At 38.0% G+C, this 21,664-nt stretch overlaps 1 protein-coding gene across 9 annotated transcripts in view; it reads left to right on the top strand.

Moving 5' to 3' along the window:
* ARHGEF3 (Rho guanine nucleotide exchange factor 3) overlaps window positions 1-21,664 on the top strand; it is a 110,449-nt gene that overhangs the window by 43,871 nt on the left and 44,914 nt on the right. For 8 of the 9 annotated variants that reach the window (XM_069027691.1, XM_069027685.1, XM_069027684.1 and 5 more), the window contains one exon: window positions 14,062-14,124. In XM_069027691.1, the coding sequence (XP_068883792.1) occupies window positions 14,062-14,124 (63 nt within the window). Of the gene's footprint in view, window positions 1-4,804; window positions 4,853-14,061; window positions 14,125-21,664 lie in introns of those variants that run through there. The other variant, XM_069027693.1, reaches the window with a different exon arrangement.

Genomic DNA, 21,664 nt, shown 5'->3' with positions numbered 1-21,664 from the left:
CATTTCTTTGTCTTTGTTTCCCCTCACTTCACCAGTGGCTGCTCTTTGAGAACACGTGATGTGAAATTACTATTTCCTGTGACTTTGTTTCAGAAACCTGTAATGGTTAACAGAGTGGTGCTGTTGTCCAGCTGAATTTGGTGCCACTCAGTCTGAGAAACCAACATTTTAGAAGCAATTTTGAACTGTAATTAGTATTTTATTGATGCTACAGTGTTTTCTATTAGCAATTTTATTTTCAAATGTCTAGTGGATATGAATGGCTGCACACATGGGCTTGAATTGCTGTTTTGTTTACTCGTTGTGATGCTTGCAGGAGAACTTGGTGTTATCACAACCTGTTACAAAGATCCATTTTTAACATTGCTCTTTCCATTTTCTCCAAATTGTTGTTATGGTCTGTTCTCTTATTTCCTAGTGCTTGTACTGTAAAAACTCACTGGTCATTCTAAGATGATTGTAAAAGTTTCCAATTTGGTGGTGCTTAGGTATTATTATTTAAAGCTGTGGATTAAATTTTAAGTAAAAGTAAATAGATGGACTACACATTTGGAAAAGGTTTCAAAAGCATAGCCAGAGACAGTTGGGAAATCCTCCATACTGGAAGTTTTGTTCTAACATCTACCTCTCCATTTCCAGTCCCTCTGCAGTTCCACAGGTTCTAATTTAATTAGTCAAGTTGTAATTGTGACAGAAAGCTAAACAAAATCCCTTTAAGGACCAGGAGAGGAGGAAAACCTCCTGAAAAGTTCTGAACTTCTGAAACAGCTTACAAACAGTCCTAGAGCTGATGGGAAAAGGAAATTTGAGTTCTTTCTGATTGGAAGGAGCATTTTGAGTGGTTTGTTGGTTTCTCTAGGAGGGCTCTCATTCATTCCAAACACAGAGGTGCTTTCACAGCCAGATTTGCTCAAACATCTCAGTTGTAGAATGAATCCTAATTATTTCTAAGCATAAGAGCAAGATTCCTCTTGTAAGCTAATGCTGTGGTTAGAATGTACACAGCACTTAACAATTATGGCCATCTTTTAAAATCTGTCACAAATGCATAACAACAGCAGTATGGTGGCGTCTTCCATTTATTGCAGCCTGGAAACAAATTTTATTGTTACAGTAGCAACCAGAAAAAAAGGTCTCCATTTTGCTGAATATCACATGAACATTCTCTAAAGAATTTATAATCCAAGCGTATGTAAGAACATACTGTAATATTTCTTTAAGAATACTAAATTAAAAATTTTAAAGTAAATTCACACCTGTTGAAGCTCTTAAATTTCGTTCATGATGACAGATCTTTGTAATTACTGGATTCTGTTACATGTTTTGAAGTGGGATATCCCATTCTAATGGAAGATGTATGAAGCAGTGTATATAATATGATCCTGACATGATTTGTGGTAATGTTCTAAGGATATGTAAACTGCACACTTAAAAATATTTATTACATTGTTCTTAATGCAAAAACTGTACACTGGTGGTGTCTGTCTCTTTCTAGATTGTGATTAAATTGTTAAGCTTTTCAGAGAGCGTTAAATTTAGCATTCTTAAAACACTCATAATGCACAATGAGAAAACAGTTTCAATCTCTGTGCCAGCAGGCTCCCCACTGAATTTACAAAATTTATTTATTTTCCAAGCACTGTTTTCAGTTGTTTACAGCCTTAAATATCCTCAGAAGTAGCAGTCATAGGTTTCAACAATCCTTGTGTCCTCTGAGACACTTCCAGTCCAAAGCAGAGCTTTAGTCTTGTGAAAAGGTCATGAAATGAGGGCAGCTGTACCGATCCTAAAAAGATTAGATTAGATTTCGTGTCCTGCCTGCAAGGATACTGGGAGGAGATGGGAGAGAACTGCAGCACTTCCTGAGGGTCCTCAGTTGCTCAGTGGCTGGTGCAGTTTGGTGTGGCATTTGCTTCTGGACTACTACAGTCCTAGAAGCAAAAATAAAAATTACTCTCTTTTAAATGTCTTCAGCAAACCATAGCAATTTTTTCACATTCTGGGAAGCATTATCTTAGAGTTCCTCAGATTTTTATCTCTGGGAGAATATGTGAGAAACTACAAATACAGTGGTTTGTACTATGGGAGATGGGATGGGTAAATATTGATGTCTTGCAGGGAATTTGCTACTGATGAACATCTCTCCCAGCCCTTGGAAGGAGCAAGGTCAAACTTCACAACACTTGAGATGTGTATTTTCCCCTTTGTGCAGTAAAAAATCCTGGTTGCAGCAGTAGGATACTGCCCTGGAAGAAGGAGTTTTATGTATCTATTTTCCTATTTGTAATATCTATAATTTTAAGAACTCTGCAGAACAAAGCAACAGTGAATCTACTTAGGTAGCTTTGCTCGCATTTTGCTGTGATTTTTGATGTAGCAACTGGAAACTGTGTGCTGTCTGAATAATGACTTATCATGTGCTGCTGGTTACAAACATTTGATAGGCTCCAGCCTTATGCCACCATGCTGCTTTGGGCATTTTACAAGTGAGAATCCTAAGGCAGGAAACTTTCTGAGACCTGGTGTTGTCAGATTTTTTAATTTTAGTTTTTTAAAAAATTTAAATGATGAATAGCTGGTGTTCATTCTCTGTTCTTGAAAACTATAGTTACAGCAATATTTAATTCCCTTTATCCAGAGCTTTGTGGATGTTTCTGGCTATTTATTCGATTCTATGTTCATTCTGCTGTCTTGTTTCATTTTATGTTTTGTTGGAGTGGGCAACAGTGCTGTAACTACACAGGGACCAAAGGACCAGCTTTCATATATTTACATATTTTGAGTTTGTCAGTTTTGATTTCTAGACCTCATTCTTTTGAGGAAGTTGCTGTCTGGAATCTAGATAGGGTATCTTAGATTTCCTTCCTTGGTACCTGTGTTGCTGTTTACAATATAAGTAAGTTCAAGCTGCACTTTCTTTCAGGTGGATGCCCTTGATGCTGCTGTCAACAAAGTGCAGAGTACCTTGGAGGTGACTCGTGTGCAACTGCAGGGAAAAAACACAGATAGAATGTTTTCTGTCCTCAGATTGTAGAAAGCAGGTTGTGCCATCCCATTAATTTGTGTTGATTGATACAGGTAGGGGGCCACACTGCTTTAAATATTGTTTATTAAATTGATGAGAAAAAGCCTGACACAAAGCTGAAATCTGTAGTATCTGCCTTTAGGCTTCTTAAATTCTGATGGCTGCAGAGGCAGGTGGTTATAGATGGCCTGAGGAGTAGTGCAAGTGCAAATATAAAGAAGCATAACAAATTAAAGTCTTTACATGTTGTGGTCTCCAGGAAGTGGAATATGGAAATCCAAATATTACCAGGAAATCTGATTGGAAAATGTCTACCTGACTTCCTCCTTGGTGCAAATAAAGGGCTACAGGTATCATAACACTTGAGAAAACTGCACTCCTGTATTTGAACCTGGGTGAGGTGTTACCAGATTCTGATAGCAAAGGATTAGGGTTTCCTGTATGGGGTAAAAGATTATTTAAGAAATACCTTTAAGTTAATAAAGAGAGAGTAAAGAATGCTTGAAAAATATTTCAGGCTTATATATAGAATTTATATGTATTTCCTTGGAAAAATAAACTATGTTCTGCTGGAAGGGTCTGAAAAGAAGGTGGCTAGGCTGGATTTTAGCTCACCTTTGGGCAGGGAAGACAGGCCAATAGCATTCACCAAGAGGGATGTACTTGAGTAATTTTTTAAGTCTTGGCCTAAAATTTCTGCATTCTGAAAGGTCTTTCAGTCAGTATTTTCTGTCTGCAGTAATGTCATGGCTCCTCTTCTCAAAGGAACTGGTTGCTCACTGGTATCAGTTTCACCTTTTATTTTCTTCCTCCAAGCTCAGCAGAAATTTTCAATCAGAAGAAAGATTGCAGCAGATCACTAAGGACTTGTTTTTTTTAAAGATGAAGTTTGAATTGCTGTTATCTTGTCCCCAAATTTAAATTTATCTTGACATTCTTGCCAAGTGGAAGAATGCAGAATTCTGCAGCTGGCAAAAACAGCTCTGTGCAGATCTGAGCAAACCACAAAAGACTGAACAGGATAGGGACAGATTAAGAGTGAGATGTAATTCTTCAGTTATACTGAACTACTAGTGATAAAATCAAAGCCTGCACTTGACCTTTTATGCAAAATTGGGGTGCTCTGCCATGCTTATCTTTGCTCCTTTATTCTGGGCTGATTCTAAAACACCCTGTACTTCATTTTTACCATTATGCTTCCGTGACTTTAAGAACTCCTGCTAAGCACATCCCCTAACTGTTCAAATACTAAAAAAAAAAAAAATCTGTAAAATAAATATTTAAAAGTTCTGCCCAGTATCTACCAGCTCTTTTGTTTGCTGAGACATCTACATTTGGAGACAGTTGTCTGCCCTTGAGTTTAAAGCCCATTGCTGCTGTTTAAGAATTGCACAGGTGGGAGATGGACTGTTTCAGTTACAGAGACTCAAAGTTCCCAAACACCTACCTGTTATTTTGGAAACCGGTTAGTATATCTTTACCTTCACCACACTGGTGCTGTTCACTTATTGGCTGTTTGTAAAACACTTTTGTCTATTTAAAATATTATTTTGAAGCGGTGTGTGAGAGAAAAACCACAGCAGAGATAGACACGACATTACAGACCCCTTAGCTTCTGACACCTGCAGTGTGTTGCATGACAGGAAGTGAGAGCAAACTGTGTGGCTGCATGGGGAGTAGTTCCTGCTGAAAACTGAAGGACAGACATAGGGACTTCTTTGTAGCAAAGACTTTTCACTGTCACGCTGAAAATTAAGAAACCTCCTCAAATCTGAGTACAATACAAAATAACTCATGGTGTGGTGCTGCTTGTTTGTGCATCATCAGGTAAGCGTGAATTGAGATGGTTTAACTTTTTATTGTTTGTGTATAAGTTGGAATTGCACAGATACTCCTTCCAAGCATGCCAGGATTTAAGATTAGGTATTGATTAAACCAAAATGTTGTTTGGCAGGAATGTTTCCTTCTATAAGGAAAGAAATTTGCTAAAGGTTGAGGTAATATACTCTGCTATTCCCAATGGGACGGAGGACGGTTTATTTTTCTCTCTGTATTGGTCGTTGGTTGCTGCAGGATGATGGGTTTAGGTCTTTGCTTCTGCTTTTCTGTCATACCCATGTAAACATCTCTGCCTCAATCTCCTAGGCTGAAAATGTGAATTTTGGCTGATGCTAGGGTTTAAAGGGGAATATTTGTAGCAATATGCATTATTGTCTCCATTGTCAAAGTGAAAGCTGTAACACATCCTATTTACAGTGTGTTTACACTGCAGAATGATTCTGCTCAGCAGCATGTGGATGTGGTATCACTTGGAAAACTGGGTGCTCTGATGGACACTACCCTTTGGAAAGATGTGGATAGAAAAGTAGCAAGATAGATAATTACTGTAGAGAATACAGCCTTTGAGGGAGGTTTAAAAGATTTTGTGCATCTTGTGTATAGAAAAACAAAACTTGGTATCAGATGTGAGTATAGGTTTATCTCTGAGTGTGTGTGAACAGTTGCAAGGTGGGCACTTGTTCTCTGTATTTGCCAAGTATAGCACAGGAATAAATGGGCTTTTTTCATAGCAAGGGAGATTGAGGTTAGATATTTTGGGGATAAATACTTCCTGATTTTCGTGTTCATTAAGAGTAGAACAAAGTATAGAATTAGAATCTTTCATTTCAAACTGCTGTATAAAAACTTTTCAACCTGTCTTACATGTTGCAGTGGTTAGCGTTTAGTGTACTTGGTTGTTCTTAATGATTTGTGTTGAGTTTTGATTTTGGGCTGTTAGTATGTGAATAGGAGTAGCCCATTAGGGACACCAGTGAACAGATGTGATCTCAAATTTTGCAGCTCCAGCCGCAGTTTACAGCATCCTTTCTTGGAAAACTAGAGAGCATCCTCTCATTTAGGAAGCCATGTTATTTCAAAATATTTGTGTATATGTTGAATCAAGGTGGGGGCCTGTAGTGTGAGGCAAATCAGGGATCTGGAAACCTTAAGGCTCTACAACACCTGACAGGAAGATGTAGCCAGGTGGGGCTCAGTCTCTTCTCCCAGGTAACAAGTGACAGGACAAGAAGAAACAGCTTCAAGTTGGACCTGGGAAGGTTTAGATTGGATATTAAGGAAAAATTCTTCACCAAAAGCATTGTCAAACACTGGAACGGGTGGTCTAGGTCAGTGGTGGAATCACCATTCCTGGAAGTGCTTAAAAGCCACGTAGTTGTGGCACTGAGGAACATGGATTTAGTGGTAGCTCGGCAGTGCTGGGTTAATGGTTGGACTTGGTGATCTTAGAGGGATTTTCCAACCTAAGGGATTCAGTGACTCTGTGTTCAAGGGCCTGTGTGCCCTGCAAGTGCACAAAACCTTTAAGAATAGACTTAGAGCATTAAAACACCCCAGCTTTGATTATTCTCGCTTTTACTGTAAAGTTTGCAAAAGTTTCAGTGTATTATCTCTTCTAGATTCCAGTTACTGGTCCTCTCCCCCGTCTTCCAAAAAGGGGAAGGAAGAAGGTTAAATAAAGACAGAGTAAATACCAGTGCTCAAACAAAGCTGTGCTAATCCTTGTCCTTACAGCATCCCGTACATGCACACCCATTTCCTGTTGTTAACGTTAAACACATTGAATATTACTTTCATTTCATTGTTCACTACAGTGTTCTTTTTGCATTACATTGACCGGAAAATCTCCATCACAACGAGCAGTGCAGAAGCAGAGCCTGCTGCCTGTGGCCAGGGGAGGCTGGCAAGGAGCTCCCATTTTGGCCAGCAGAGATGTGGTGACTCCTGGAAGTGCTTAAAAAGTGTGAAAGCCATCAGTGGCAGAGATGACCTCACCTCCATTGCAGTTTTCACTGTGCTGTAACAGAGCAGAGTCTGTTTTTTCATTTGTTTTCTTTGGAATACCAGGAACAAGCAAGTTCTGTTCCTAACACCAGTATCCAGGGCTCCTGCCAGCTGAATGTGTGCAGGGTGGGAAGCTGGACTGTCCTCGCTGTGTCCCAGGCTCAGTGCAGGCTGTGCACTGGGGTCATCTCTGGCCATGTCTCCCTTAAAAGCAATAATGTTTAGCATTTTGTGTCACTCTTGAGAAGATGAAACCTGGAATGTCTCTGGTATTCCAAACAGCAGAGGGCAGTGGAAATGTACACGGAAACCAGTTTTGTTATAACACTAAAGAATTTTTGGTTGCAAGTTCCTTTTGCCAATATAACATAAAGAACTGTGTAGCAGGTTCTGGAATTTCAAAAAAATTTTGTGTTAGAATTCACTATTTTGAGAATATGGTCTCCAAAATCATGTACAATGCATCATTCAGCTAAAAAAAAGCATCATGCTCTGAGGAAACTTGCTTTAAGATGTTTTTGTCTCTGCATCCCACCAACACTTGTCAGCGGTACAGCCACGGAAGTGGGAGATGAACAGGGAGGCTCACTGGTATTGGCATGAAGGTGAGTGACAGGCTGTGGTAAAGTGAAAAGAGGGCTGACCTCTAAAGGTGGTGGAAGAGCCATCTCTTTCTGAAAGTGCTTAAACTCTAGGGCATGAAATGTCACTTTCTTGTGAAATTGCAGTTGGTTACCTTGGAATCACGCCCCATATTCAACAGGAAGTGTAGATATTTCTTGCTGCGGGTTGCAGAGAGAGTTGTTTGTGTGATTAATATGTCACATTCTTCTGCTATACAGACTATCTAGAACTGTGCATTGTATCAGCCAGGCTCGAGTTCTTTGATTTTGTTTGGCTTTTTTTTTTATCATCTCTCCCTTTATTTCATTTTAGATGCTTGAATGCCAGAGCAGCAGGAGTGTGATATTGATGGAAAGTGTGTAATTGTGTGAGGCTTACTCTTTTTCTCAGTATCAGTATCATTCTGGCTTGAAGCCGGGTAATGCAACACCACTGCTGCCTCTTCTAGTCCACTTCTGAACTCTGCTTGGTGGGGTTAGAGCCCACCACCTGTAGCAGGAAATGTTAAATTAGTGATTATTCAACTAACCTTAACAGAAGATTATTAATCTCTTGCCCAGTGATTAAGCTGGATCCAAGGCATATTTCATTAACTGAGTAATGAAAAATGCTAAGAAAAATGCTGAAGCTTTTAGTCAGAATTTCTTCCTCTTGTATTAGGAAGACTAAACTGAAATGTTTTAACTTTTCTATTCGCTGGCTGTGTCAACTGTTAAACTTTTGGAAACATTTTAAATTAGACAGGAGAATAGAAACATTGTCTACTTTCCTTCTAGTCCAGTTAGTAGATTTTTCTTTCATCGTACCTCCCTTTTTGCATTCCTTTTAACATCTGTTTTGTACTGTTTGTGCCTCATTGCTGGACTGTTCTGAGTCCTCTATACTCTGTGGTGTAACTAACTGGGAGCTTGATAACTTTGAGATCATTTGAATGGGATTTAAAATGGGAACAGTGAAAACTTGAAACAGATCTTATAACCCAGGAGCAACAGCAGATGGAATTTTTTGAGTCATTAAAGGAATAAATATGGTCTTGGCAAGTGGTGCTTTTCAGGGCTTTTTAAAGCGAGATCAACGTGTTGGTTGGATGGGTGTGGACACACTGACAAACTACAAAGAAAAAAGAATGAGAATTGCAGTGTCTGAATATTCTTTTGAACTTACCAGTTTCTGTACATGTTAGAGACTTAAGAATTAGAAGGGTGTTTAGAAGTACACATCTGTATTTCAGTATATATGTGTGGATGTTGCTGCTAAAAAGTATTTACATATCAAGAGAATTTATAAGCTAACTGGATTTAAAAAAAAAAAGATATAAAAACAGTGTGACTAGAAATTCACATGGAAATCTGGATTATTGCTGTGATTTGATGTCTTTCTATAAAGAAGTGATGTTATGCTCCTGCCTTATTCTGAGCTGCTTCAACATCGGCTGTGATTCCCAAGGCATAATGCTTTGGGTGGGAAGATTCCTTGTAGATGTAGAGGTGTTCTCAGCTGGCTCAGGAGATACTGATTGCTTTTTCAAATTAAAAGAAAAAAAAATCATGTAATAATGCTGCTTTTCATGCAGACATAATCCACCCTTTGGAGTGTGGCTTAAACCTGGCATGTGATGTTTGACTTTTTATTGAGTATTTGATCAGTTTTCTCCCCTCCTTCCACATTCATCCCTTTTGATTTTATTTTTGCTCTACTTGATCTCTTCAAATCGATTTTCTTTGGTTAGTTTTGTTTTTTAACTCAGTCTGATACAGATATTGTCCCTAATAAAAGTGTACCATAAACTGAAGAGGAGCATAAAGCCCAGAACAGTGAATCCCTTCTTGCCTTTTTCTCAACACTAAAAATGATACAAAACTTTGTTAGCTAAATGGTTTTCCCTTTTCTGAATTATTGCAAGTTACAAATGTGTGTATATATCCACTTGTTATATGTATTTGTATATATTTTTATATGTGTGGTGTGTATGTGTGTATATATGCACTTCTACCTACTTACATTTATTTTAATCATATATTATGTCTCCATTATTTGCAAAGTTATTTTCTTCCAATTAGCAGTGTTGAAGTGTCTTCAGATGTATTTTCTGGAAAGACTGTTTTAAAAAATATTTTCATATGAAAACACTAAATACAGACTAATTATATGGTTTCTAATTTTTCTTTGTTTTGGACTTCTTGTTTTGGGGGCATGGGAAAAGTATTTCATTACAATGAATGGATTTCTGTATGAAAAAAAGGCCTTAAATTGTTTAGTGTTTGGTTTTGAAATGAGTCTGTGACTAAGAATGTCTAAAGATATGGTGTGCCTATGCAAATACATTGTCTTGAACTGTTATTTTTGATACCAATCTGTGTGCAGACACATTTCTAAGCATTTAGAATGGACAGATGATTTAACAAAAGTCAGCAATTCTTCTGAAAAGCATTTCCTTCACCATCACAGGATGGGTTTTGTCAAGCTATTTTTGTGCATCTTTGCATTTCATCTCCCAGGTGGTAAAGTATAAATCTGTGGTATTGATAATTAAAACCCTGTGATGGAGACTATGTTAATCCAGCCTTCCTATAACAATGTCTTATTGCTCTAATTCCTTTAATTAAATCATTACTTTAATATATAATTGGATATCTTATCTCCTCATCTCCTGTGAGATAATTATGGAAAGCAACTCTTTCCTGCTATGTAAAGGCCAGGAAGTGTGCTGTCTCTGTAACCGTGGATGTAGCCACAGCCTTTTGGGCAACAGGATCACAAACATTGAATTCAAAATTGTGATACAAAGGGCTTTTTCAGCCTAGAGGTACATGTTCAGATGCAGGTAATGAACCTGTGTGGTCAGTCAGAAAACACAGACACATTCCTGATCAGAAGGTGTACTTGCTACTATTTTCATGCAGATGTGTACCCATTTTTTAAGGTCTCCAAATACTGTGCAAAAAAAAGAGTTACTGATGTGTTCCAAGCTTTGCTGTTTTCCCAGCAAGGCAAAAACAGCATCATAACATTTTCCAATTTAGTTTGGTTCACGTACATACAAATTCTAATAGAGATGCTCTGGGGTGAGATGGCATTTGTCCATTGCTCATAGCCCAGTGTGGAGTTACCATTGTGTCCTGTGCTCAGTGTGGCACTCAGTGCTGCAGTGGGACATCCTCATGTCAAAGTGTGCTGGGGACTGTGAGGAAGCAGGACTGGAGTGAAGCAGAGCCTGCCTTGCTGTGGGACACTGCAGTGCTTCCTCACCCAGCCGTGCCCTGGGCTCGGCTGGAGGCTGCTACACCCGACAGAGCTTCTGGGCTCTTTGTTGAGAGGTTTATATTGCTTCATGTGCCATGTGAGTTAAAACATAAAATGGAGAGCAACAATTAAGGGGTGATTTTGTGGGATGTGGCAGATTCAGGGGTCAGCTGTGTTGTGCTATGGCAGCTGAGACAGGACTTGGAACTCCTTTGGGAAAAAGATCTTCACAATGAGCAGGGATTAATTTAATGAGCACCTTATGCTTCCTGCACAATATCCACTGCAATCTTAGATTCTAATCCACTTCTTATGGGCAAAGAAATTTATCTGTGATCTGGTAGCTCAATTATTGGATTTTTTTTTTTTTTCATGGAGATCTGCCTCCCCCTTATACAATGGTAATAGCCCTTGAAACTCTCAGAAATATTAAAACATGATTCTTGCCTGCAGTGGTTGATATTTAACAATTTCTATATGAAATGACTGGTGTTGCATAACCACTGAGACTAATAGAGAACATAAGGAGTATAATAACTGCAAGCTTCCTGATAACATGTAGATTTTTTTGTGAGTGTGTATTACTTTTCAGTAAGTAGAAGATCAAAACTAAAGTGAGGAATGATCCTTTGATTAGCACAATGAAGTATGAGGTAGAGCAAGAGATGTTTTGTGGAGGCTGTCCCAGATTTACTCAATATGTAATTGCTTTTCCTACACTTTAGCTGTCTTTTCATTGCTTTTGGTTGGTACATCACAGTTGATGTTCTGATGGAACAGTTGATTTGTTCCTTGGGAGTGTATTGATGTTTAGTTACATAACCAAAGAGGTTGCCTCTAAATAAGATGTGAGCATTTTAATTCCTGCTAACTCAGTTTTGTGCTGTGCTTTACCTGAATAGCCTTGCTGTGGATGCTTGTCCTCATAGCCACTGCTTTGGCCACACCACCTCTGTGTTTTGGACCCAGTACCCCACTTTGAATATAGCAGTTAGAAGCCCACATGTAGTTGTTGTGTAACTTTCCCTCTGCAGAAAATGATGTCCTGCCTCGTTCAATTCACTTTCATCCTGTAGCCTTGCCTAGTACACTTGTACTTCGTGTTATGTAATTTATAGTCTCAATCCACTTTCATTAGAGTTGGACTGTGTTGGAAGTGCCACCTTCTGTGTTGATCTGTAGCCATGTGACTGCAGTAAGAATCTTGTAATTGGTTGTTTAACAAGGGAGCTGCTTATTTGTTGTGTGTGGTCATTTGTCACACTCCATTACCAGTGAAATCGAGTCTAAAATGTCAGACTTAAAGCAACACTATCCCAAGCTCGGGATGTAGTTGCATCCTGTCCATCCATGCACCAGAACCATCAGTTAGTATAGACTCAGGTACACCAGATCCATGTACCATTTTAGTATTCCAAATCCAAACATCCTTCATTTTTAGTTAACCTGTGTCCACTGTGTAGGAGGGCTGGTACTTTTCAGTTTTATAATTTCTTTTTGTGAAGTAAAGACTTGGCGTAGACTTAAGTGGAATCAATATATGATTTTTTGAGTACAGCTAAAGGATGCATGCATTTGGGTTCCCAGAATTCTAATTAGATTTGAAGAACAGTCTGCAACATGTTCACTAGAATCTTTGTAGATGTTCCCCTCTGGGCAAAGTACTGACCTGAAAGATTTCATCCGTGTTTTGTGTTTTTCACAACGACTTCACATTTGCTAACCCTAGAACAGTAATTCAGATTAGTTTATCCTGTGGGAGAAAAATGAACCTTACAAAAGACTGATACAGGATAAGCAAGCATAGTCAGTATTATTTCAGATATTTCTGTTCATAGCTCAGTGTCATCTGGTCCAGAAATTTCTGTGTTCTAGTCAGTCCTTAAACTTGTTGCTAAAAATCCATACTGTAACAGTAAAGGGGATTTGATTGTGCTTAGCCTAAGGGTGAAGAATTGCTTTTCATAAAACACTTTTCACTGTGTAATGTGGTGACAGAACTCATGGTCCAGTTTCTGGATAATAAAGATGTTAAAACACAGCTGTTGCTGACTTTGAAATTATTGTTAAAAAAGTATCAGAAGTTATTTTCTGAAAATAAGAAAAATTTTATTTGAATGAGTCAAAGATCTGCTGAAAACCAATGAGTAAATATAAAAGGTTTCAACACCTAGAGTTTAGTTTTAAAACAGTATGAAATCAAAACATCTGGATTTTATGATAAATATTCCTTATCTTTTTTCATCAAAGAAACAGTTCTCAGAAACCATATGCTTGACCTAGTAGATTCAAAGTTGTTTCACTGGCTTGATGAAATAAAACCTTCAGGCTTCGCAAGAGCTGGGAGAATGGGCATGGGGGGGGTAGGATACTGTTTTTAGATTTTTTTTTAATGAAAAATACCTGCATCGTGCACAGTCTCTGCCTTTTAGCTGAGCTTTGGGAATCCCATAAGCTATGAACTCTGCATGTCATCTGTCTGGGGTTTTTTGCATTCTTAATTGCTCATCTTTGACTTCTCTAGACTGGAAACTGAATCCCAGCTATAATAATGTGTGACTGCTTCTCTGGTTGACAGTGGAAGACAACACAGCTGGATAAATAAGAATCATATCTTCTGTGACTTCTCTTATTTCCTGAATCCTTCTGGCCTGTTAGAAAATGCAAAGCTCTCCCAAATGACATTTCATACTTATTTGAAGTGCATGAAGATTTAATCTTGTGGTGAACCTGTGAAATTACATGAGGGAGGGCTTTTTGCCATTTGCAAGCCCAAAACCTGAATATAGAGAGAATGCAATCACTGACATGGAGAGTGAAACCCTAACATATGTTAATGTAACTCCTGCAGTACATGTCACCTTTTATCCTCACTATATTGACTGTCTAGTGATAGGACTTGATTGCTGAAGGTAGGCCTTGAAAAATCTGAAGTATAGGCTTTCAGCAAAAAACATGAATTTCTTTTCCTGACAGTCTCATTAGTTACAAAAGTTCATATCAAGTGCCAAAGTAAAATTTCCAACATGGAATAATTACTTATGCTTTTAGTTAGAACTAAGTTTCTTAACTGAAGCACAAAAAGGAACAGCATTTAATTCACTATGTGCTAATAGGTAGCTTTTCAACTTGTGAAAAGAGAGTTTATATTCACATACATGGTGATTATAATGATGATGAGAGAAAATTAACCATATATACACATATATTTATGTGTATGACATCATTATGTACTTGTACAGTATTATGTACTTGTTTCAGGATCAAGCTAATGGTAGTTGGTACTGTTCATCAAAACTGAGCTCTCTTTTCATTTTGCTTTATAGAAAAAACGGAAACAGAGTACTCAAGATGAAGATACAATCAGTATCTGCAGCCTGGATACAAGTGTGAGTAATTTAATTTTCTTTTTTGCCCTGCCTCTCCACCCCCTAAAACTAAAATATGGCTGTTAGGAGTATTCTGAAATAAGCCTGTTGCATCTTCTCAGATGTATTGTTTTCATAGCATGAAAAACTTGTTCTGCTTGTTAAGAAAAATAATAATAATATTACTGCTCTCATTTTCTGTATTAAAACCTTTAAAAGAAAAATGAAATCATAATGACAGTTTATTGTAAAGCATTGAATCTCTTATTAGTAAATAATTATCATGATAAACGGGCTTTGTGAATGCGGGTTTTAAATGCAGGCCTTTTATACCATTGCATGGGTGTATGAAAAATTCCATTTCAGTTGTCAGTGGTGGTTAATGTGGGCTATAAGAACCAAACTCCTTCTGTTGATTATGGTGGATGTTGAACTAAAGTATTAATGAAGGTAATTATGCAGCAAACTGCAATGTGTGTTGTTTTTCCTGTAAACTTGTGACATAAAGGTGCACTTGATGTTATAATTTCGAATCCATGGAAATAAAATAGAGGTGGGAAAATTTGCCATTCCTTCTGTTCAGTGTTTTCATCAATATTTGCAGTTTTCTATTTACAGTCAGCTGTTGAACCAGCTTTCCTTTTCTGTAGACCTCTCACATAGTGTAGACAGACAAAGTAATGGAAAAAATAGAGAATAAACACTGCTTGTTTTAACAGTTGTATTTTTTAGCAGGTGTCAAACCTAGTGCTGTGGTTTCTTTAAAGATCAGATGTTAATTTTGGTTTGAAGTATACCTGTTCTTTGAAGAATTAATTACATTTAAGGGCTCACCTGCCTGGATGGCTGCAGAAAAATGCAAGCTCTTGCAGGCACTTCAAGTGAGCTGGGTAGAATCCAGCACTATTTGGGAAATCATAAACCCACAGTAGCCTGACCTTGTCTGTGAGCTAATACTTTAATGTTAGTTAATCCCATCAGACCTTCCATTGGGCCCAACTTCAAAGGAATTGTTATTCCTTTAAAGGAATTGTTGTTCTTCAGGGAAAATTGGAAATTGTTGACTATTTATTATTATTTTTGGATAAATTGATAGTTTTTAGATGCTTAACTCTGATCCGGGATGGAAAAAGCTGGGCTTAACTATTTTATGTTGCTGCAAAGAGTGTGTATTTTATTCTTCTATGATTAAGACAATTAGGTAAAATTCTCTTGTGTAGAATCTGTTATACTGCTGTAGAAATACTTCGATGAATATAGCTTCTCTTTTGGCTAGTAGCTAAAGATTTAAATACTTCTTGAAGGGGACAGTTTCTGCAAATAGAAGAACTCCTGGAGGAGGGTGATCTAATGTGACCTTAGCTCTGAGTTTGCCCCACAGAAATACAGACAGAAAGCACCGAGCAAAATGAGGTTTGTGGTTTACTGATGAGCAATAGGTACAGCAGTAATAATTACAATGTCCTTCATTTGCAGTTATTAAATACCACTTAAAATTTATAAAATATTTCCTTCGTACTGCTTTCTGTGTAACCATTATTATTGGCAAGACAAACATGAGTTGGAGAAGAGATAAAGTAATTTATTAAATGTTGTTGCTCATCTATAAGACCATGACTAATAAAACTATTGAGTTTGGATTTTTATTAAAATATTTGTAAATCCCTACTTTAGAGGGATCTTGTCAATAAAATGTGTGAAGGGCTGTTAAGAAAACTATTCCCACTGTCATCAATGCAGAACTCCACAGTTTCAATTTAAATGCACGCTGGAGTCTGTATTACAAAACAGGGGTAAGAAGTGAATGGGTGAAGAAGTTTGAATCTTTCCTTACAGTGCTTCAGAATCACTCAGGTCAACAGGGTGGGGAATATCCCATGAGGATATAAAGGGCATGCATTGTATTTTGAAGAATGATCAGATTATTTAAATGTACAATTTATATAAACACTAGTTGACCTTTTTTTTTTTTTTTTGCTTGAGGTAACTTCAAGCCTGTCACCTCTTTTTTCTGTTGCCAGAAAGTGCTGATTAGTTTATGCTGTACAGACTATATTGTCTCTTGTGTCTCTGAAATTTACTTTGCCCTGAACTCTTCTACATTGCAATACTACAGTTTTGTGTTCAGCACGTGGTACATACTGTGCCCTCACCACTGGCAGGAGTTGCTGTTAAGGCCAGTTTGCCTCTGGCTGTGACAGAAGACTTAAAGTGTCATGGTGACTGACTTGGAGAGGGAAGGTGCCTTTGGTTAAGAAAATGAGCCTGGCATGTGACTTCAGAACAACACCCTCAGGTTTTTCACTTCAGGTGATGGTTCAAGTGTGCCCATCAAAACTCGGTGCTGCTGACATTAAAATAAGTTGGGCAGGAAGAGTTCACATTTTCTCACGACTTGTGTTCCTGCCCATTAGATTATCATCCCCCCAGTAAAGGAGGACTATCACCTTTGTAAGCCTCCTGGACATGGCAAATAAACCTTTGTTTTTCCTTTCACATCATATTTTGCTTATGATTAATGATAAAGACAGTGCTGAGGATGCATCTAGACTGAATACCAAGTGTCTTGTGTGATTAGAAAATATTGGAGGGTCTTCTAGTTGCACTGTGGAATGCTGTAGCACAAAAGGGATGGTTGGAACCCAGCAGTCCATGGCTGAATACTTACCTGTAGAGGCATTTTGTTCTCTGCGTGTGTTTAAATGCTATTTATATTGAGGAGAAATGTCTCTTTTTGTGTCTTGGGTTTTGGTTTTAGAGAGCCATAGCTGACATTATAGGTAATTCAAGATTTTTGTTACAAGGCAGAGAGTTGGCTGTCTTTTGTTCTCATGTTTGTGATGGCAAATTTCAAAAAGAAGGAAAGTGTCAAAAATAATCAGTTCATACCTCACAGGAACCAGCTGTGGTGGTGTTATGCAAGGTCATTTTTCCTTTCTGTGTTGTTCTCCACTCCTCACATACAAAGTAACTTATTCTCAAAAACGGAGAGGGGGCTGAAGAGAGGAGTGAGGAGAAGTATCTAGAATAATCAAAAGTTTGCAACAGTTTCTGTTTAAAAAACAGTCAAATATACTGAAACTTACATAAACTGGAATCAAATATCCTGGGAACAAAATGGCACATGATTAGTTCATGAGAAGTGGTCCGTGTAAGGTCATTTTTTCATGGGATTAAGGGCACAAAATAAAGCTGTTTGCAGGTTCCTACCAAAGCAAAAGGGATGCCATTTCACCTACCACCCAGTGGCACAATTCTGGCACAGGGTGTTGTGGATACCAAAGGTTTTGCAGGAGTTCAAAAAACAGGGTAAATTAATGGAAGAAAAGTCCGTCAAGAGCTATTAGACTGAGTGAAGCCATCCATCTGAGGAAGCCCTTGAAGTTGCATATTTCTGAGTCTGGGAGAGAAAGCTACGTGTCTGTCACTAGGTGTTTACTCTGCTTTCACACACTTGCCTGAACAGCTTTTTTTTTAACTATTGCTAGAGAAATGGTGCTGGCCTGAGATCCATCCTTAGCCTGTCATGGCCATTCTGAGGAGACTTTAGTTAGCCCAATGCACTACCTTCTTTTCTTCCAAGCAATGACAGCTTTGAAATTACTTAATGAGGGCTGTACACTTAATTGGAGTCTTTGGATTATAGCATGATGTAAACAATTAAATGTTCAGGTTCCTTTGTCTAGCAATTCTCTTATGCTCTTGAAAAGATATGCCAAATTGTTTATATGTATATCTTCAATGAATGCATTTATTTTCCAGGGCTAAGAATATGAAAATTTGAATGCGTGTGTTCCCTATTATGAATTTAAACTGGGATAATGGTAGATCATTACATTTTTACAGATAATAAATCTCTCAGGCTGTGTAATAAAATCGGTTATTTTTTATAAAATATTGTAGGTATTTAACAAATAATTATGTTAGGCTCTCCTGTGCAGCACACTGTCTGGTTTGCACGATCAGGTGAAGGACTCCTGCTCTGGTCAGTTCTCCAGCTCCCTGAGCTGCTGATGTAAAAAGCTCATGGTGCACTCACCCAGCGCTGGTTTCACAAGCATTACCTCAAGGATGTACTTCCTTTTTGTGCTTGGTAATGGAAAGATCTGGGGCCATCTTTACTGTCTAACATTTCCAGTTTGTGTAAATGTATCTGTTGGCCACCTTTGCCCTGGAGAGGGTGGGGGATGGCAAAGAAAGAGGATATTAACTATTTAATGACTGGATTGCTTCATACCTGGGAAAGCAACATCCATGTGGGTTTCCTGCCAATTACGTCATCACGTGTCTACAATACTTTCACAAAAATAGATTTAAAACTTTTTTCTATGACTGACCATTGCCAGACATACCTGTCTTTTCCAAGGGAATCAGTCATACTGACAGAATTTCACAGGAAACACTGCCTGGAGCTTTGCTGACTCAGGACGGGGGCTAAGCACGTTGAATGATCTTTGTATTTGTTTAGTGACCTGGACTGGTGTTGATGCTTCAGGAGTTGATAAACTGGCTTATTAAACTGGCTGGTTGGACTTGGCTCATTTTATTGCCAGCTTAAAGAAGTGGATTTGCAAATCCCCTCAATGTCAAATAGTTTGTGATAACTTGTGACAGATGTGGCCAGCAGACTGTGAGGACTGAGTGCATGAACATACAAGGCCACTGTGGTCGGAAGTTGGTATTTAAAGGGAAATGTGCGTATTATCTGACGTGGCTTTGTTCATGTTGGCCTCCACTGGGAGGCTTAACTCAGGGGACTTCAGTCTATCTGGTTAACTCAGCCACTGGTGTTTCATGCTTGTGCTCTTAAAATGGTGACAGCTTCTCGATCTGCATATGCGTATTGATTTACAGACATTTTGTAATTAACATGACTTACATAAACTTCAGATTTTATCGGTATCCCTTTAAAGGCTGGGGAATTGGGAGAGAGAAACTGAGACAGCTTGAAAGATCATAGAGGGCAAAGTACATTTTTGTATTTAAAACACCTCCATGAGCTCTACTCTGTGTTCCTCCCGTTGCAACAGTCTCTCCTTAGTTAAATTCTGAGCAGCTTCTGGATTATTTCTGTCTGTGCTTTTGCTCTTTGTTGCTGCTGTGACTTTTGTTCTTTCCTCATAACCCAGCTTTGAAACGTGGTTCTTCATTCAGTGCAACCTTCTCATGAGCCTGGTGCAGCACTGGAGGGTTGTGCTCCTTACTCATGCACAGGCAGACGGTTCTTTAGCTGTATTCCAGAGCTATTAAATATGGTTAATACATCACACTGAGCAAAGTGGTGGTGAATGCTGTTATCTGGAGATTTTTGTACAGAGCACTCAGCACGGTACTTAACAGCAATGCATTGTTAATGGCTGTTGTAAAAGGGGGAACTGCAAATCTTGTAATGGTGATGGTACCATGTGCCTCAATGTCTGAACTCTAAAATCATTAGTAACTCAGGAGGTATCCAGAACAAAAACCTGGTAAAACCTAATACAAAATTTGGACTTTTCAGAATAAAATTATACTTAAGCAAAATCCCATCCAGAAAAAGAATCAGGGCAATGGTGTGCAGTTCTCCTCTGCAATTGGTTGTATGCAAATTTCTTGTAAGCTAATGGAAGTTGCTGCTGTTCTTATGTTGAGGAGAAGGAACATACATAGATATGTCAAACAGTTTCATAAAGAAGGTAAAATTTCAGAAGAGCTGTTTAATTTTGTTACATAGAACAGTTATCATTACTGAAAGTTGAGTTCTGCCAAATAGTCACTTACTATTGAGTGAACTTGAGATGTCTTACTGCTCATCTGTCTACTTGCAAGTTAATAAAATACGTCCCTGTATAAAATACAAACAAAAAGGTACCCAGACTTAAGCTACATTTGCATACACTAGATGAGAGTTCATTAATTTTGATTGCTTTTAGTGCAAAGTGATCATTTATTATGTATTTAATAGTCAATATAGCTGAAACATTATTTGACATAATTAAACTTAATTATAAACTCAATTATATTTCATTGCTAAGGTATGGCGAGCTAGCTTTATAAGCTTAGAGAGGATTACTTCTACATCAGCTTATCAGAGTCAAGATAATTAAAATATATATTGTATTTGGGTCTTTTATTTCTATAAACTGTGGTCTGTTGCATGTTCATAGTATAAAGGTTGCCCAGTAAGATGTATACAATATGTCTGAATTATTCATGACCTTTGAATATTGCTGTGTAGCAGGGCGGTCAGTGCTCATCTGGATTCAGACTTCATTATACAGAGACTGTTCTTAATCCATTATTAATCCCTCATGTGATTGTCATAGACTAGACCCTGTCGGCTGTTGGCATTACTTGGAGTAATGTTCTGTATCTTAAGGCTCTGTTTTGTTACTCTCTTGCTATTTTTCATTAGATAAGGCCTACAAGTGCTCTATTGGAAAATGTGTAAATTGCTGGTTGGGCTGCATTCCCCCACCCCCCTTTCTAGTATGATCTCAGAGTTCCTGTGTAGTTATACAATTACTCTTTATTTATGTGAACAACCTCTTTGAATTTGGCTAATTGTTCCAGTAAATCTTATGGATTATTTCGGTGAAGACAGCAAATGTGTGATGAACTTTCACATCTTCAGTGCAAAGCTGCCTGGACAAATATGCCAAACCTTTGGAAACACAGACCAAACTGTCTTGAAATGTACTTGTGCAACTGGGAACTGAGTAAGAAAGTGTTCTCTTGTATGCATTCACCCAGAAATTAAAGATGGTCCATAGATACCTTAAATGAAGTATGATCCTTGAAACCAACTTGTTTCTATGGTTTAGCTCAAACTATAACAGTATCCTACTGTGACTTGCTCCCATCTATTTGTCTGCCCCTATTTAAATCCATGTCCAAGGCACAATTCGATACAACATCATCAATTTGTTGTATATGCCTTTTCCTTTGCTTTGAGATTCTTTATTTATGCAATTCTTGACATTCTGCAGTCTCTGAGGGGGAAGTAAAGCCACAAAATGGTTTTGTTGGGGAACTTTGCTGGGGAACTTGTTGGTTCCTAGAAAATGACTTTTCTTCATATTTTTTTTTCCTGATGAGGCATGCTCAGTGTTACTATTCTGAAACTGAAATCTGTATAACTGTGGAGCAAGAAAGATGTGATAAAACCCCAAATCTTATGATTTTCAGACACTGCAAAGCTATCCCTTATACTTTTGCCATGGGGTTTAGTTGTTGATCAAATCTTAGATTGTAATAAAGTCTTGGGAACTGTGAAAGACTTCTGATATAGATCTGGAAACAGGTTATACCAATTCTTAGACTAGGTGTGTTTTGCTGAGATGCCAATTTTTTCTTCCCTTGGCTGTACTAACAAAAGAGAAGAAAATGAGCTAAGTTTTTGCCTCCAAATCAAAAATGTTTCAAAAACATCCGCTCAGTCTGTGGACTTTGCTCCCAACAGCAGCAAATTACCTCAGTGAGAAATAGATGAGAAAAAAAAGAACTTTATCTTCATATTTCTGAAGATTTTGTTATTCTTATGATATTTGCATGTAGCACTCTTTATCTTTCTGATTCAGTC

Source organism: Aphelocoma coerulescens, chromosome 12 (assembly GCF_041296385.1).
Source record: "Aphelocoma coerulescens isolate FSJ_1873_10779 chromosome 12, UR_Acoe_1.0, whole genome shotgun sequence".
Taxonomy (NCBI): Eukaryota; Metazoa; Chordata; class Aves; order Passeriformes; family Corvidae; genus Aphelocoma; species Aphelocoma coerulescens.
This window is presented reverse-complemented; position numbering and strand designations above follow the sequence as displayed.